General features: G+C 28.6%; 1 protein-coding gene across 1 annotated transcript in view; it reads right to left on the bottom strand.

The window, feature by feature from the left end:
• The window catches only part of LOC122512727, a 772,233-nt gene that overhangs the window by 602,748 nt on the left and 151,824 nt on the right, over window positions 1-17,661 (bottom strand). Inside the window, 1 exon segment of the mRNA XM_043628757.1 lies at window positions 13,159-13,338. Coding sequence (XP_043484692.1) covers window positions 13,159-13,338 — 180 coding nt within the window.

Below are 17,661 nucleotides of genomic sequence, written 5' to 3' on the forward strand. Positions count from 1 at the left end.
AATCCATAAATTAAAAAGGAATTATTAATTATTACTCATAAATTTTTAATTTAATTGTGAAATACTCTAAAAAATTTAAACAATAAAAATTTCTTGATCAAAAGTTTAAAGGTTAATATTTTAATATAAAAATTTTAATTAATCAGAGTTAAAAAGTGCAGATATAAGAAATCAATAAAAACTTTGAACTTTTATTATATATATTGTATTTCATTAAATTTCAAATTAATTGAAATTCCATAATGCAGTAACGTCGATTACTCGGACAGTTGGAGCGTATGCCCATATTACCAAAACAGGTTACCTTGGCAAAAATCGGTGCAAGATAATGTAAAAAATATAAAATCTAGAATTTTTTTTTCTAGTTTATGTTCTAATTTTAATTTTAGGTTACTGCATTTAAAGAGGCTCAAACAAAATATAAAAAAACTGCATTGCTGAAACAGAAAGTGTTTGAGATGCAGAAGCTGACTGCACCTGTTGTAAGTAAACTTTCTATCATGGGATTGGGATCACAAAGATTCTAAAAATTTGTCAACTAATTTACATATTTTAAATTTGAGTGCGCTTTATAAGGCATTGTTCTATAATTTTCTTTAAGTTGGTAATTTCTATTTTAAGAAACATAAATTAAATATATGCATAGGATAATATTCGGACAGTTTTTAATTATAAATTGCCATATAATATAAGAAAGAATTAATTTTTATTATTAAACATTTATAATGTTATTAAAAACAAGCTTAAGCTTTTCTAAATAAAAAAAAATTAAATGGGTAAATTATTAGACTTTTCTTATGTTAAAAATTTTCAGTTTAAAGCTTCAAAAAGGAAAGACGTTTCTACTTCTGAAGGTCCGCAATCAAAAATTTTGAAACACACAGCAGCAACCAGTCTCACAGGCATGGGCATCCACACAGCCAATGCTGAGACCAGCCAAACATCAAAAAGCAACTCAACAGCCAAAGGAAGCCACGCACCGAAAATCAGCCTCACAGCCAAAAGTATCCGCACTACTGAGACCAGCCAAACATAAAAAAAGTAGCCTCGCAGCCAAAGGCACCCGCACTGCTGAGACTAGCCAAACATTAAAAAGCAGCCTCACAACCAAAAGCATCCGCACTGCTGAGACCAGCCAAACATCAAAAAGCAGCCTTACTGCCACTACCGAAATCAACGACATACTCGATACTAGTTACGCATCCGATACCAGCCACACATCCGAAACCAACAGCGTGGCCGTCACTAATGACACAGTAATTATTACACAGGTATGAATTATTTATATTTTTTCTTCATTTAAATTATTTTTTTTTCAAAAATTATTTTTTACTAGATTGATGCAAACTTGGCTTTACAAAATTCCCAAGGAGAAGAAGAAACAAATCGAAATTTAAAAAGACAATTAATTAATATTATGAGGACTAATAAATTTCTAAGAGCTCAGAACGACGAACTTCAGCGTAGAGTTGTGGACATTTTTCCGGGTATTAAATATATGTATTGTATAATTTCTAAACATATATTTTTTTAATCACACATTTAGATATTTTTGTTATGCTCTCTACAAATTTGAAGGTACCAATATTACATGTATTTTGTTTTGTGTCGAATAAATTGAAAATAATATTTTTGTTAAACATTATTTTGCAGCTTCGCTTCAAACTGCTAATGACACAGCTGAAAGAAGTCTTCAGGAACGAATAGCAAGTGGTGAAAATTTACCAGTAGGAGCAATTGATCGCGTTAGTCAAACAGTATGTTTAAAAATTGTTTCCTTATAGAGGTTATTTTCTGTCTCTTTGACAGCTTGTACAGTCAACCTAATTAATTAGGAATATATTCTTGTGATAAGTTAAATTGGTTTTTGTACACTAATTTTTTGACCGTGAAAACAACTTTACTCATTATTAATTTAAGATTTTAATATTCAGAGAGATTTAAAAAATTTTAAAAATGTATAAATGCTTCTTTAATTATTAAACAAAGATTAGAAACTGAAAATCTTAAAACCTTTATTCAGTAAGAAAGTTAAAAGTTTAATTTTTGTTTATTCGATTTCTTAATTTTTAGATTCATGGAGGACAAGGTGTTTGGATCGCTCAAGATAATTATGGGAAAGCAAAGTTTAAGTCGAAACGTTGTCCCACAAAATTCATTCGAGCTATGTCTAGAAGCATTTACACAGTGGAGATATTAAAAGCGTCCAGCGTTACTGGACAACTATCTAATAAAGACAAAAATAAAGTTAATATCACCCCTAGACCTGCTTTGGATTGTCGCAATTTGAATGCTTTGAAAGGTAGAATTTCTCTAGTAAAATTATTAATCACTATGATCACTATGATATATATTTATCACTATGATCACTATGATTATTAATTAAAATTTATGTTTTAATCATCGCATATAATGCAGATAAAATCGGATAAAATGCAATTTTACATTAATTCAAGAAAATAATGGTTATATTTATATCGAATAAGAACCACACACCAACGCCTAATAACCGATATTAATTTTACTTATTTTAATTTTTAAACATAATGACGGATAACAACCGATTAAATTAAATTAAAAACCGTCAGAATAGACAATTTATTTCTATTTGTTGGTATGATTGTCGTATCATTAACATATGTAAACAAACATATTTCGGATAAGTTTCGTATTAAATACGGACACAAAAGCCTGGTACAATTTCTGTCATGAACAGGTAAAAACCGATTTCTATCCGGTTTCTATCTGATATTTTAAGCAGGGCTTCCCTTCGGTTTTGACGGCGTTTTAAACAGTCATAGCATATCTATCAAAATGTTGTAAGTTAGTGACATATAAGTGTATCAGTAGTATTTAGGCCTGGTACACGGAGAAAATGTAGAAGCACTGAGTACTTTTTCTCACCGCACTGATTACTGTGTGGATTAAAAAATTAACTTTGGAAGTTCTGAATGATATTCGCATAGTAGTCACTACTGTGAAGAAAGTAATCGCTACTTTTCTTGATAGTTATCAGACTTTTGGCGCACATTAGTAAACAACAAAGTATTCAAAGATGTGAATATAGTAATGAATGTTTTCCTCGAAGTAGTGAATGATTTTTTCACAGCTCTCAGTGCGTAGAATTATTTTTCAATATTAAAAAACAAAAGAACGTTTATTTTGAAATAGGAATAATACACTTTACAATTTGTTATCGTTTTCAAAGCTTTGAATTAAATGTTGTATCTTAAAACAAGGCTGCTGTTCTACCTTAAAATAAGACTCCTTTTTGTAATGAAATTTTTAAATAATTAAAATTATTATTTGGATTTGCTTATAATTTCAACTATAAATTTTAAATCTTTTCTACTGTTTTTTTAAATTGGTATACTATAGAAAATGACTGTATTAATTAAACTTATATCTATATTTTTTCTATTTACTTATTCGAACAATTAATATTCAATTGATATAAAATTTAAATATTACTTAATACATATTAAAGAATCTAAAAACTCTGAAATTTGTTCTATAAGTTAAAATTATAACTTGAAATAATTAAATTAATAAATATTTATCTTTTATGAATATAAAAACTAAATTTAATTATAAGACAAAAACAATAAGTTATGGACTTTCTTCTAAAATAATGGTTTTAGAAAACATTACTTATTTTATTAAATAACAGTTACATAACTCTGTCATTTTCTATAAAAAGCTTATTGTTCTTAACCTTTAATAAAGCATAATTTTTATTAAATTATAAAAGTATCGTCAAATAAGAATACATATTAAATTTAAAATTTGTAGTTATTAATCATTTAATTGATTAAATTGGTCTCAAGCATTTGTTTGAAATTATCTATTTTATAATTCAAGGTTTAGCGTTCTTTTATCTACTAATTTTCAAAAATAATTTTACGCAGTACTGAGAGCTGTGAAGAAATCATTCACCACTTCGAGCAAAACATTCATTACTATATTCACATCTTTGAATGCTTTGTTGTTTACTAATGTGCGCCAAAATTCTGATAACTGTCAAGAAAAGTAGCAATTAATTTCTTCACAGTAGTGACTACTAATGGGAATATCATTCACAACTTCCAAAGTTAATTTTTTAATCCACACAGTAATCAGTGCTGTGAGAAAAAGTACTCAGTGCTTCTTCATTTTCTCCGGGTAGTATTCTAAACAGCACGCACTATAGCATATTGGGTCGAACGCCGCGCCGCTAGGGGAAATCTGCTGTGTTAGGGAATTTTTATAGTTACCCACACTACTTACATTTAATTAAAATTTTAACAATTATTAATAAATTAGTGTTAACTAAAATTAACTTATTTAATAATTCTTTATTAATATTAAGTGTTTTCTCTGTTGTTTTATACTTATTTACTTTAAAAATTGACTGAATAAAAGAAAAAAAGGTACAAGCAACATTTACACTTTTATGATTGTTATTTTATTATTTATTACTTTATTTCTTGTAGTTATTGTATAAATCTACTCTAAATCTATCTATTTATTTATATTTATGCATATTTCGTATTTTTTTAGTCAAATTAATAAGTATTTTATGAAAGAACCTAAAGTCCACTTTCAGTTAATCATATCCGCTAGGGAAATGAACAAAGCCTAATCAATATTTGATTAAAATCTTTAATATTACATTATATTTATAAAATTTTTATCATAGGCTTTAAATTCTATAGGGATTTTTCTATTCAATGCATGTGTTTAAAATGAAATTTCATAATGGCAATTAAAAGTAAAAAATATCGAAAGTATACATTTCCTTAAATGTTCTTTCACTGGTTCCATTACCTTACAGTTTTCAAATTAGTTATTTATTAATTTTTGGCAATGGTAAGCATCAGAGTATAGTTAAACAAGAAAATGATGTATTATTAGTAATTCCATAAGAATAATCTCAAATGGGAATTTGATTGATGAAATATACAGATCATCAATATGTCTAAATGATGTGACTGTATATTCTTCTTGTATTCTTTCATTAACTAATTCTTAAGTATTGTATCTGAATGCATATATTTTAACAAAAGTAGAAGGAGAAGAAATGATTTATTATAGTGTTAATTCACGTGTTGGCAATAAGTCGAGCCACGGTTTCTACCTTTCGCGGGAAAATCGTTTAAACAAACGAGTTTTTCAAAGTAACACTAGTTAAAAAATATACGAACTTACTTCAATACATAATGCTAAGGGTATATTGGGTTATATATTGCATTATATAAGTTGTGTATGTATATTATATATGTATATATATATGTATATATTAGGGTGGCTCTTATTTACCAAATTAAAGATCTTTGGCCAAATCATAATCTTTGGCCCAAATTATGAAAAAATTCGATAAGAAAAATGATTTTGAGATTGATTAACCCTCTCCCGTAAGCGCCTACTTTTCCCATTTAAAATACATGGAATTTTACAAACTTTTGGTTTTTTAAAAATAATTTTTCTACTTAACAAAATTTTTTAAATCGGTTTTTAGATTCTTAAAGTGCACACTTTTACCTTTAAAATGACCTAAAATACAAGATTTTTGGTTCATAATTGAATAAGTTATAAAGCTTTTAATATAGAGATTAATAGATTTAGCCAACTTTTACTAATAGTTAAAGTGCAAAAATCGGACACACTCGTTGTTTATTCACCTTTCTCGGCACTCTAATTATCAGAAAGTATCGAGCTGGTTATCCTCTCAATATTAGAGAAACACCGAGCTGGTTTCCTCTCGGCATTCCAATTATCAGAAAGTATCGAGCTGGTTATCCTCTCCATATCTTTACCCCTCTATTACATTGAGCTTGTTATCCTCTCAATATTAGAGGAACACCGAGCTGGTTTCCTCTCGGCACTCTAATTATCAGAAAGTATCGAGCTGGTTATCCTCTCGATATATTTACACCTCTATTACATTGAGCTTGTTATCCTCTTAATATTAGAGTAACACCGAGCTGGTTTCCTCTCGGCACTCTAATTATTAGAAAGTATCGAGCTGGTTATCCTCTCGATATCTTTACACCTCTATCACATTGAGCTGTTTATCCTCTCAATATTAGAGTAACACCGAGCTGGTTATCCTCTCGATAACTTTACACCTCTATTACTTCAAGTTGGATTCCTCTCGAGCACATTCACACACACACCACACGAATACCGAACCGCTCCGTTATGGTTATTCAATTCTAGCCTTTTATTCTTTATTTAATTTTTCTGATTTCAAATTTTATTTAAAGGGGGGTAAGAATTCCTGAAGTGGGCAACGGATTTTCCAAGGTTTGCAATTTCTATAATAAACTTTATAAAAATAAAGTACTAATAGAGGGACAAACAGTCACAAAATTTTAATTAAAAAAATCCATTTGTTTATTTTTTATAAACAATTTAATTTTAATGTAACATTTTTTTTAAACATTTATATCTCAGAACTGGATTATCGGATTTTGATGAAAATTTTTGGACACAATTAATGAAGATTTAAGCTTTTTAAGAAAAATTATTTCAATGTTGAAAAAAATTATTTATTGTAAAAAATAATTGTTAATAATAAACAAATGAATAATTAATTGTGTTCTGGACCTTTTTCGTAAATTTTTTTTTAGAACCTTAAACTATATATTAAACGATGTACTTTGGTGTTAACTTTTGGTGCAACTATATAAATCAAGGATTAAATAACTGAAAGAAAAAGTTGGTAGATCGAAATAGTTTAATAACTGTGAATTTTTTTCTGAGCGCGGTCGCGTTGTTCAGTGCGTCGCGGCTTGACGTGGAGCTTCATAAGTTCATTGCACACTCACCACGAACACCGAGTATTCTTAAAAACTGAAATACAGAATAAGTATTCAAAATTTAAGATTATTAGTAGAATTATTTTACAACATTATTGTTTATATTAGTGACAATAATATGTCAAAATAATTTTTTATGCAGGTATTTTTAAAAAATGTAATTTATTTTCAATTAAATAAATTTCACTTTTTTGGTGTTTAACTAGTATTTTTGTTTTAATTTTCGACTAAATTTGTGTGTAAATTCCAATAAAGTTTTTCATCGGCTTTGTCGAAAACTATAAAATTTTTAAGAATTTATTATAAACAAAATCATTTAGTTATAAAAAAGTTTGTTATAAAAATACTTATTTGATTATTATGAAATAAGTATTTTTATTACTTACTATTTCGAAGAAGATCTGTAAATGTCTTAACCCAAAAAATTCCTTGCAATTAAATTAATAATTTTATTAAAGATATAGAACATTTAAGTAAATATTTTGATAAGATAAGCAATAGCATTTATTAAAAACCTCGTTTTAGAAATGCACAACCATATTTATTTATAGACACAGTATTGTAAGAATTTAAACTAAAAATAAATTTTTTTTTGAAAAGGTACGTTTTATAAACCTTTTACGATATGGTCTAGTTTATACAAGTTTAAGAAATAGCATGTTTTGTAACCGACTTTTAAATTTTTTTCGTTCATAAAGAATACTTTAAATAATACAGTTTTCCACCAAACCGACAACTTAAGGAAATAATTATAAAAATAATATTATATTTTTGTGGTAAAACTGCTCAGTGTGTTAAATTCAATTTTTTGTTTTTATGTTCATTAATACAAGACAAATGCAGAAATATCGCGCGCGTAGCTCTGCTAGTTTAAAGTAATCGCAAAGTTATTGGGCTTAAAATTTAGAATTTTTTAAGAAGAATCGAATTTATTTAAACTTCAAAAATTTTACATTTAGAGACTGAAATCAGATAACTGTTGATACTCGGGAGTTAGTGTGGTCGCTGAATACGAATCCAAGGTCAAAATTCAAAATAGCGGATCCAAGATATTTCAATATATTTAACTGAATTCAGATGAATGTTGGTTGATACTTTTGGGGTCACTAAATATGAATTTCAGATCAGAATTTAATATTCAAAATGGCGAATATAATATGACAAAATATTTTATTAAAAATGCGCAAAAAAGTCCTAGAAAGTCTTATTGAATTTGAGGAGCCGGGAAGAAGAACGCACGCACGGATTATCACTAATCATAAAAAAATTGAAATTAAGTTTCTTATAGCAATGTAATATAACTGTAATTTGACTGTAATATTACGGTAACATTCTCGGTAATATTACCAATAATCAAGTATTTTAATATCGGTAATTTTAGAAGAAAGGTGTACGAGATGATCCCCCTAAGGGAATAAACCTATTATTCAAAGAAAAATCAACATATTCGAGTTTTTTTTGTACGCACTACTATAGATAATTAATAATATCTAACTATTCTGATTTGAAATATATGCAGCTAATTAATATTTTACTGTTAATTTTAATTTTTCTAAAACCTTACAAAAGGATCATCTTGGACACCGGGGTGTCCAAGATGATCCCCATGGTATGGGCAAGATGAGGTGAGACGAAATACATGGGAATCAGGGGAGATCATCTTGTACACCCATTGAGGGATCATCTTGCCCCAAATGCCATTATTTTGTAATTTGTTCGTAACTTAACCTACGAGCTCTGTTATTCCATAATATCAATCAGAACACTTAATTGAAGATATACTGAAGCCGTGAGTACAAGAAACATGGAATTTCAGCTACTACAACAAGAGTTATCTAAGCCCAAAGTTAAGCTTTCCTTAGCTCAAAAGTATGAAATTTTTATTTTTTCCAATAGAATTTTTTTAATGACGCGTGTTGTCATGACCGTTTGACTGATTCATAGGTATGTCATTGGTAACGTATTACCGTATTTGCCTAAAAGGTGGCGCTAATAGGCTGTCCATAATTCAAAAGGATCATCTTGCCCCAGGGGATCATCTCGTACACCTTTCCCCTACGTACTACTTAAGAGTCTCTTTCTGCATACAGACAAGTGAAATTTTTAAAGACAAATTCATTACTATCATTAATTAAATTTACTGAACTACAATAATTGAATCGTGAATTTCGAAAAAGGACTTTTCTTTTATTAAGAAAAATTGAAACCATTTATAATTAGTCCTTCACAGCACTTTTCTTTTACTAAATAGAATTAAAATCATTTTTAATCAATCTCTTTCAAAACTTTTCTTTTATTAACAGCAATTAAGCAATTTTCAGTTTTTCTAAAAAAAATCTTCTGTCATATTGGATCCATCATTTTGAATAATTAACTTTTGACCCCACTAACCCCCAAGTATCAACAATCATCGGAATTAAGTTGCATAAATTGAATTTTGAGAAATTAATCAGCTATATGGGATCCGTCATTTTGTATTTTTTTATTCAGACCATAGACTTGTATTCAATGAGTTCACAAATATGTGACACATTCACAAAATGTAAAAGTTTTAAAGCTTAAATAAAAAATTTTGTATTTTCCATCATATTCGTGACTGTGGTGACCGTCAATATTAAAAGAAGAATCTGAAATTTTAAATTGGGTTAGTGGCCAAATTTTTTGAATTTGCCCATATGGAAGGCATTGACCCATTAAGGATGATATGTACAAAATTTATACAATCATAATGTTTGAGGACATATTTTAATATTAAAATGTTACAAGAAAAAATTTTGAATACACATTTCTTATATATCAAGAGTCCCTCTTTCGAATGGCGTGATCAAAAAAACAAAAAAATGTTAAATGAACAATTTATAGGGGAGAGTCTCCAGTTTTGAGACGGGTTTTATTTTTGACCCGTAAATTGTAAACGGGTAAACAAAATTGTGAATAAAATACACCATTCGAAAGGTAACAGAAATACGCAACTTTTATTAAAAGAAAGTATAGTGTTTCGATGAACTCAAAAAATTTTACGATACATTTTCCGAGCACATCGCTTTTTTCAACAACAAAAAATGTCTCCAGTTGTGAGACACTCATTAAAAATTGCTAAAATTTAATAAGTTTGACATAAAACGTTATGTTTAGTAGAAATAATTAAATATATTAATAATATATGTGACCTGGTCTATGAAAAGGGACCTAACGTGTCAAAAAATCATTTTTTACTTTTTTGTTGATTCGGAGAGGGCTTGAAACGCTCTTTAAGATGATGAAAACCAAAAAGTCATAAGTTGATTAGAAGTTTAAAAAGAAAATTTTTAAAGTCAAAAGAAACAAGTGTTAAAATACGATAAAACTGATTCTGTGTTATTATACAAATTAAAATAACGAAGACGATAATTTTTTATTATTTAGAAAAGTTGACAGTTTCTTTGACAACTGTCAACAGTTAAAATTCAAATTTGATATCATATTCGTAATCAGCGACCTCAAAAACCGTATTACTGTCTTTTTTACAAAAACGATCACTTTTTAGAGAAGTTGACAGCTGTCAACTGTAAAATTGTCAACATCATATTCGTAATCAGCGGCCTCGAAAACCCTTACAAACATGTGTCACTTATTTATACTTATTGTTGCTAGTTAGAAAACTTAGATTATTTTTTCTATGTTTGGGGAGTTTGTTATTAATTTATATAAACAATTATTTAAAAAAAAATTTCATTACTTGTATGTTTTTTATTTTGATACTGTGATCCACGGTGAAGAAAATAAGCCTATCTTCATTAAAAAATATCAATATTTAAAAAAGTTACAAGGGTTTTTCAAAGTTAAACTTTAACTGCTGTTTTCTTGAAAACTTGTTTTCGCACGTAAGGTCCCTTTTCACTGTCCAGGTCACATATACTATTATATACTAAATAATAATATTTATTCGCCAAAATATGACTATCAAATAATCACAATTTAATAGCTTCAACAAGAGCATTAAAATTGATTTCTTCTGAATCAAATGACTTTTTTCCACTTGACATGCCCAAAAATACTAGAAAAAAATCAAAACAACATTTAAATAGTATGCCTGCAAAGTCCTATTTTTTATGCTGCCCAGATGGGTGTTGACACCGTCTCACAACTGGTGATATGCTGTGTCTCACACCCAGAAATTGGCGCTATTTTGAAAAAGAAAAATTAAATTTACCTTTTCCAATTAATTAACTTGGAAAAAAAGTACTTTGTATTTATTGAAAAAACGCTTTTTAGTCGATTATCACACACAGTGTTAGTATTTAACAAAAACAGTTTACATATCCGCTTCGGCGTACACGAAAAAGTTGGCTCATATAAAAAGAAATGTTTTTATATAAACCAATCGGCTTTTTAATATTCCATGTTAAAAAAAATTGACTGTCTCACAACTGGAAGTGTCTCACAACTGGAGACTCTCCCCTACAACATTTTTTAAGAAGAAACACGATTTTTTAAAATTTTTTATTTTTTTATAGCTAAACCCTTCAACATACCTTCTGCTAATACAAATATCGCGTCAAAAATAGTGGGGCTACAAGTTACAACTGTTTTGGGAAATAAATTTTTAAATGTCTGCCACAAAATGGCGACTAAAGTTACTTTTTTAAACAATATTATAAACAAACGAAGGAAATGTTCAAAAATAGTTAATTCTAGTACATGGAAGATTCAATATGACCGTCGATAATTAAAAAAAATAATTGTATTCTCTTAAAACTAGTTACTCGGGTTTTTTTATTATATCTCGGTTGCTCGGTTAGATCGTTTTTATCATGTCAGCAATATAATGAATATTTTTAAAACAGTGCTTTTCAGAATTGCATACTTTTGACCTGTAAATCATAAAAAGATTTGACATAAATTTTGACGTAAAGCGAATGCCCTTATTCAGTAGAGTGAAGCGAAGAAACACTTTTTTCGAATTCGAATACAAACTGAATCTTTTTGATAATTCTTGTCTTTGATACTACTGGAATAGAAGCTTTATTATAAACTTCTACGATTTTCTCTGATACAATGTTAGCCACATCAGAAAAACATACATTAATCCTATTGACTTTCGACGAAAGATTAAATCTTTCCTCATTGCAGCATCGTAGAACATTACCATTAGTAGGAAGTACAGAGTTTGGCAAATCCTAAGGATTGCCAATTAGTGAACATTCAAATGAATGTCTTGTTATAGGTTTTCGTTTCTGGGTAGTAACTTCCATTGAAATAGAAAAATTAAAGACCTCAAACGTAAGGTACCGGAATAGTTGTAGATATGTTATTATTTTTAAGTAAAGTTTGCGATGTATTGGTAAGTAGTGAATCACTAATAAAATACAATAAAAAAAAATTATTTTCAAGTAAGAGAAAAATTCAACTGCAAATGCAATGACAAAACCTTAATTAAGTGGATCAACTTCAAGAAATGAGTTTCAATACACTTATAATTGTCGCTGCTAATGTAAAGTAGTATTCTGTTTCCAAATATCAGAGTATCTCTAATGTGGTTGAAATTGTGAAATATATACCTTAAGAAACATATACTGACGTATGCTCCACCAACTTAAAATTTTCTCTTCGCTTAGAGTACTGATTCTAAGAAAAAAATCTATAGTTAACATTTACCTTTAGGTTACAGTTCCCGTAAAGAAGCAACTGCATATGATCCTAAAAACAAATTATAGAATTTTTCCCTTAGAACAGTAGTTTTATTTTGAGTCACTTTTGTGTACTATTACGTTGCATTCACTATAATAAATCGTTTGATTATATTTTAGATCTTTTATATGATACTATATTCATATAAAAATATGTATAAAAGGTGATCTCGATATATATATATATATATATATATATATATATATATATATATATATATATATGTGTGTGTGTATTTTTATATAGAGTGGCGAATTGATATATTATGGTGAAATGATATTCGTTTTCCGGCCTTGATATAATTTGTGTGGCATCTTTTTGAGCAATTGTGTCTAAAGGAAAGGATATTTCTCATACTTGATGTAATTTGAGTGGCATATATTAATTCGTGCCTTATTAAAATCGTTTGTTCTTATTATAAAATAAATATCTTAATATAATACTCATTTTATCATTTGTTATTTTAAATTATTATTTTTATTTTGTCACATGTTTAAATATTTTTTAAAAATAAAATTAATGGTTACAATGCGAGCCAGAAATATGTCGCTATAGTTATTTATTAAAACACTGAAGTGTCCTAAGCTATCCCATTTTCCTGTGGCGTTTGCATAATTCACTACCGTGATGCATACAATAAGAATAATCAATAACAAAATGCTTAAATAATACAAATTTCTATACTAACCTCAGGCCATCCGTCGCATTTTATTTCAATAAGTAATTTTTCTGCGATGCAAATAATATTAAGACGAGCACGGAAACGGTTGACATTGACTCGATAATGACTGGATTCAACTTTATCTCCTCTTTGACGTAAAGCTTTCAATTGAAACGCTGGTGTTGCCTCGCAGTCGCATGTGATAGACTGAAAATAATTTAATTAATTAATAAATTTGGTGAGCACTGGGTGCAACTAAATAATCGTCATTTAAAATATGAAATATTGTGAAAAAAGTTAGGATAAAATTAAATCAGGGATCGTCTCGAAATGAAAGTGTCGTGTCGGTATCGTGTCACTTAAGGCGTACTTGCGTTTGCGAAGGCAAAAAATAGGCCCCACTTTAATGTTTTTTCAGTCATTTTATTTAAAATATTAAAAACGATTTTTGTACCTTAAAGTACATTATAAAAACTACAAAAAGAAAAATTCTTTCGTTTTTTAAACGTTATTTACGATACGTAGAGGGCCCCAAAGATTGGCGATCTCAAATTTGTAAGAGTTTGCGGTGCCCCTTATAGAGCCGCTCTTGACAGTCTAAAATCAAAAAAACAAAATTTATTCTTTAGTATACATCAATACCTAGTGGACGTATATGATGAAATTAAAAAAAAGTAGAAAATGCGGTACTTTTAAAATCAAAAATTCAAAAGATCAAAATCATAATTTCTTAAAAATTGACTTTGAAAGTACCGCATTTTCGTTTTTTTACTTTTTTTTAATTTCATATACGTCCACTAGGTATTAATGTGCACTAAAGAATAAATTTTGTTTTTTTAAATTTAAACTGTCAGGAGCGGCTCTATAGGGGGCACCGCAAACTCTTACAAATTTGAGATCGACATTTTTGGGGCCCTCTACGAATCGTAAATAACGGTTAAAAAACGAAACCATTTTTTCTTTTTGTAGATTTTATAATGTACTTTAAGGTGTAAAAATCGTTTTTAATATTTTAAATAAAATTACTGTGAAAAAAAACATTAAAGTGGGGCATCTTTTTTGCCTTCGCAAACGCAAGTACGCCTTAACAAAAATACCTAATTCAATTAAATGACATATGAACAACTGATTATTGGATTACAACTTATCATCAAAAATTTAATAATAAATCTAATATTTCAGACCTGTGCAGTAGCATAATTTAGTAGTTATTGCTGCGCTGTAGTGTACCATTGCACTTGGACATGCGCAGAAGTTCAATTTAGTTGTTATTACTGCGACCGAACCATGGCGATATATATGTAATATGCCTGTATAAAGCCAATGCATGTGCACTTTATGTAACATGAACAAAAAGGATGTTATTATTGCGCGGTAATATATTCTTATAGTAATTTCTGCGCACTACTTTATAAAGTTATGACATGCGCGAATATTCAAGTGTAATGATAGACTAATGTGCAACAATTACTTCTAAATTGGACTACTGTACATTTCAAAGTGTAATAATAGACTAATGCGCATCAATTACTACTGAATTAAACTACTGCACATGTTAAGAAAATTTTAAAATATATTATATAATTATGTGTATTATAAGAAATAACAATTTTATTGTAATTAGTAATTGCATTAGTGTTAACATTTTTCATGAAATAAAATCTTATGCAACACATTATAACCTTTGAAAATTTATATTGAAATCTTCTATAGAAATTTTAATATAATAAATATTAAAATTATTAATTTTTGTGACATTCACATTCCAGTGTTTAATCATTTTGAGATTTAAAGTTTTATACAATGGAAGTAACGGCACTTTATAAATTTATTTTATAGATATATTAATATAAAAATTAAAGAGTGTATACTTTTGAATTTATTAAAAATGCTTTCATTTTTTACAATAACTTAAGATTTATTTATTTATACACTCGTCTTTTTCCTTAATATTAGCGTTACAAGTGTATCCGTGGAAATATTACATACTACAACTTATACTAAATTTTTGCGTCTACAGAACGGCTTGAAAATTAGGAGTACTCGCATTTGCCTGGACCACCCGTCTAATGGGTTTTCTTGCCAGTGAAGAGGGAAACTGTAGAAAACCTCTCCGAGTACAACCGGTTTATCGACAGTAGAATTCTAATGGTGTGTACCGGACAATAATCGATAGTGCACATCATAATACTTCGATGTCAAACCTCCCGCTCAGATTATCTCACGTGCCGGAAAAATCCCAGGCTAATGGGCGCGAACCAAGTACCCTTGGTCCTAAGCGTCCTAAGAAACAATTCTATATTATGACGTATCGTAAAAGCCACTATGGCCTGTAGGTCAAAAAATAGGTCAAATTTGACATAACACGGTGGTCAGGAACAGATTTTAAATGAAGTGAAAATGTAGAGAATATCTGTTTACAAAGATTTATTGTATACATAACTACAAATCAGAACCACTTTAATTCACATCTTTATTAGATCATGTGCATGTTTTACAGCATTTAAAAAATTTTAATTTTCAAAAAACTTGAAAATTGACGCAATGTCAAGGTGTTTTAAATAATAAAATATATTCAAATAATAATCTTTCTTCAACAGTTATGCATATGATGGATGATTTATTGAATTTACTTTATATTTATTCCACACGGAGAAAAATGAAAAAGAATAATCAAATTCACCCTGAGGAGTTTTAAACTTCAAAAGTTGACATTCTTCTGTTTAGAACTTAACCTGAGGAGTGTTAAATTTATGTTTCTCATAATAAGTTTAATTATTCTTAAGGGGTTACTCCCACTTGTAACTTTTAAATTTTACGAATTTTTTTGCCTATTTTTGAAGCATAACCATCTATTAATACGTCCTTCAAGTTTCAAGTCGATCCGAAAAAAATTTACTAAGATATGAACATTATTAAAAGAACAAAATCCGTTACGTTGAAGATTGCCTAGCATAATTATAAACCACTACCAACAAATGTTTTGAACTCTATCCATACCTATATAAACACTGATCTGAGTAAAGAAACTTTACTTAAACAATGTGAAGACGTACTATCTGGACACGAAATAGATTTTTAAAAAAAATTTCTTACTACTGTAAACTGAAGTTAAAATATTAAATGCGTTTTTCTCGAAATGGCATTTTTTAATTCGGTGACCAAAATAACTTGAAATCTACTGAACCGATCTTTCTGAAATTTGTCAGGCTTATTCAATAGATATAAATGTAGTCTTTATTCGTTCGATTTTTTTCGATAGAAAATGGTTGTTTTATAGACGAAAACAACGGCCGTTTCTTTAGTGAAAATCAAAACACGAATTTTGATTGTCAGTCATTTTCTCAAAAATGCATACTTTAATAAATCCTTTGATTAAAGACTAGTTTACAGTGTTATTTAACTAAATCTATTGACATTTTTTGTTTCACATGATCCAGTTCACTACAATTTTGGTCACCGCAAAACAAAAATAATAAAAAGAAACTTCATTTAGCAGAAATTTCTAACAAAATTATTTAAGCCACCCCATCTCTCTCCCCACTGAGTATTTTTTAAATCCAGCCTTGAATTCATAATCAGCGACCCTAAAAACCCCTGAGTAACAAATTTTAAGCAAATCGGAGATAATGTAACATTCTGCCTCCATATAAGATTTTCCATTTTAAATTTTAGAAATGTAAGTTCTGATTTAGCCCCACACCGTCATCTAATAATTAATCTGCAATAAATTTTTTCTTCCTAACGTTTTCCATTAAACTTTTTTTCTACTAAACTCAGTACACCTTCAGCTAATAAAAAAGGCCATATGATAACACTTTAATTATAACGATAAAAACCCAAAAAAATTGAAATTTTTTTTTACTTTTATTGCGAAAAAACGACATTTTTATATATTAACGGCAACTATTATTACAAGAAAAATGACATGTCCCTAAAACCTCATAAAATATATGCTTTACGAAATAGCGCGTTCACAGGTTATTAACATTATTTGAAATTCTTCATGGTTTCGGAAATATTTGACTTGTTCGGTTTAGCCCCAGTTTCCCCTATACGTCAGAATGTAAACAAAATTCTTCTGTTTTGTGATTATGAATTCTTGGACTGAACTAGAAATCTCACTGGTCTTTATTTGCGCATGCGTAACATACAAATATGCTAATTAATTCTTTCAATTAGAGTCTCTCATTTTGAAACTTTCAAAATGTTGTAAAACCTGTAAATGATCTATTAAAGATGTGAGTTGAAGTGATTCTGTTTTGTTGTTATGTATACAATGAATCTATGTAAACAGATTTTCTCTACATTTTCACTTCATTTAAAATCTGTTCCTGACCACCGTGAGCCGAAAACAACGACCGTTTCTTTAGTGAAAATCGAAATCTGAATTTTGACTGTCAGTCATTTTGTCAAAAATGCATATTTTTATAAATCCTTCGATTAAAGACTAGTTTATAGTGTTATTTAACTAAACCTATTGACATTTTTTGTTTCACATGATGCAGTTCACTACAATTTTGGTAACTG

The sequence above is a fragment of the Leptopilina heterotoma genome, unplaced genomic scaffold, assembly GCF_015476425.1.
Source record: "Leptopilina heterotoma isolate Lh14 unplaced genomic scaffold, ASM1547642v1 Lhet_125, whole genome shotgun sequence".
Lineage (NCBI taxonomy): Eukaryota > Metazoa > Arthropoda > Insecta > Hymenoptera > Figitidae > Leptopilina > Leptopilina heterotoma.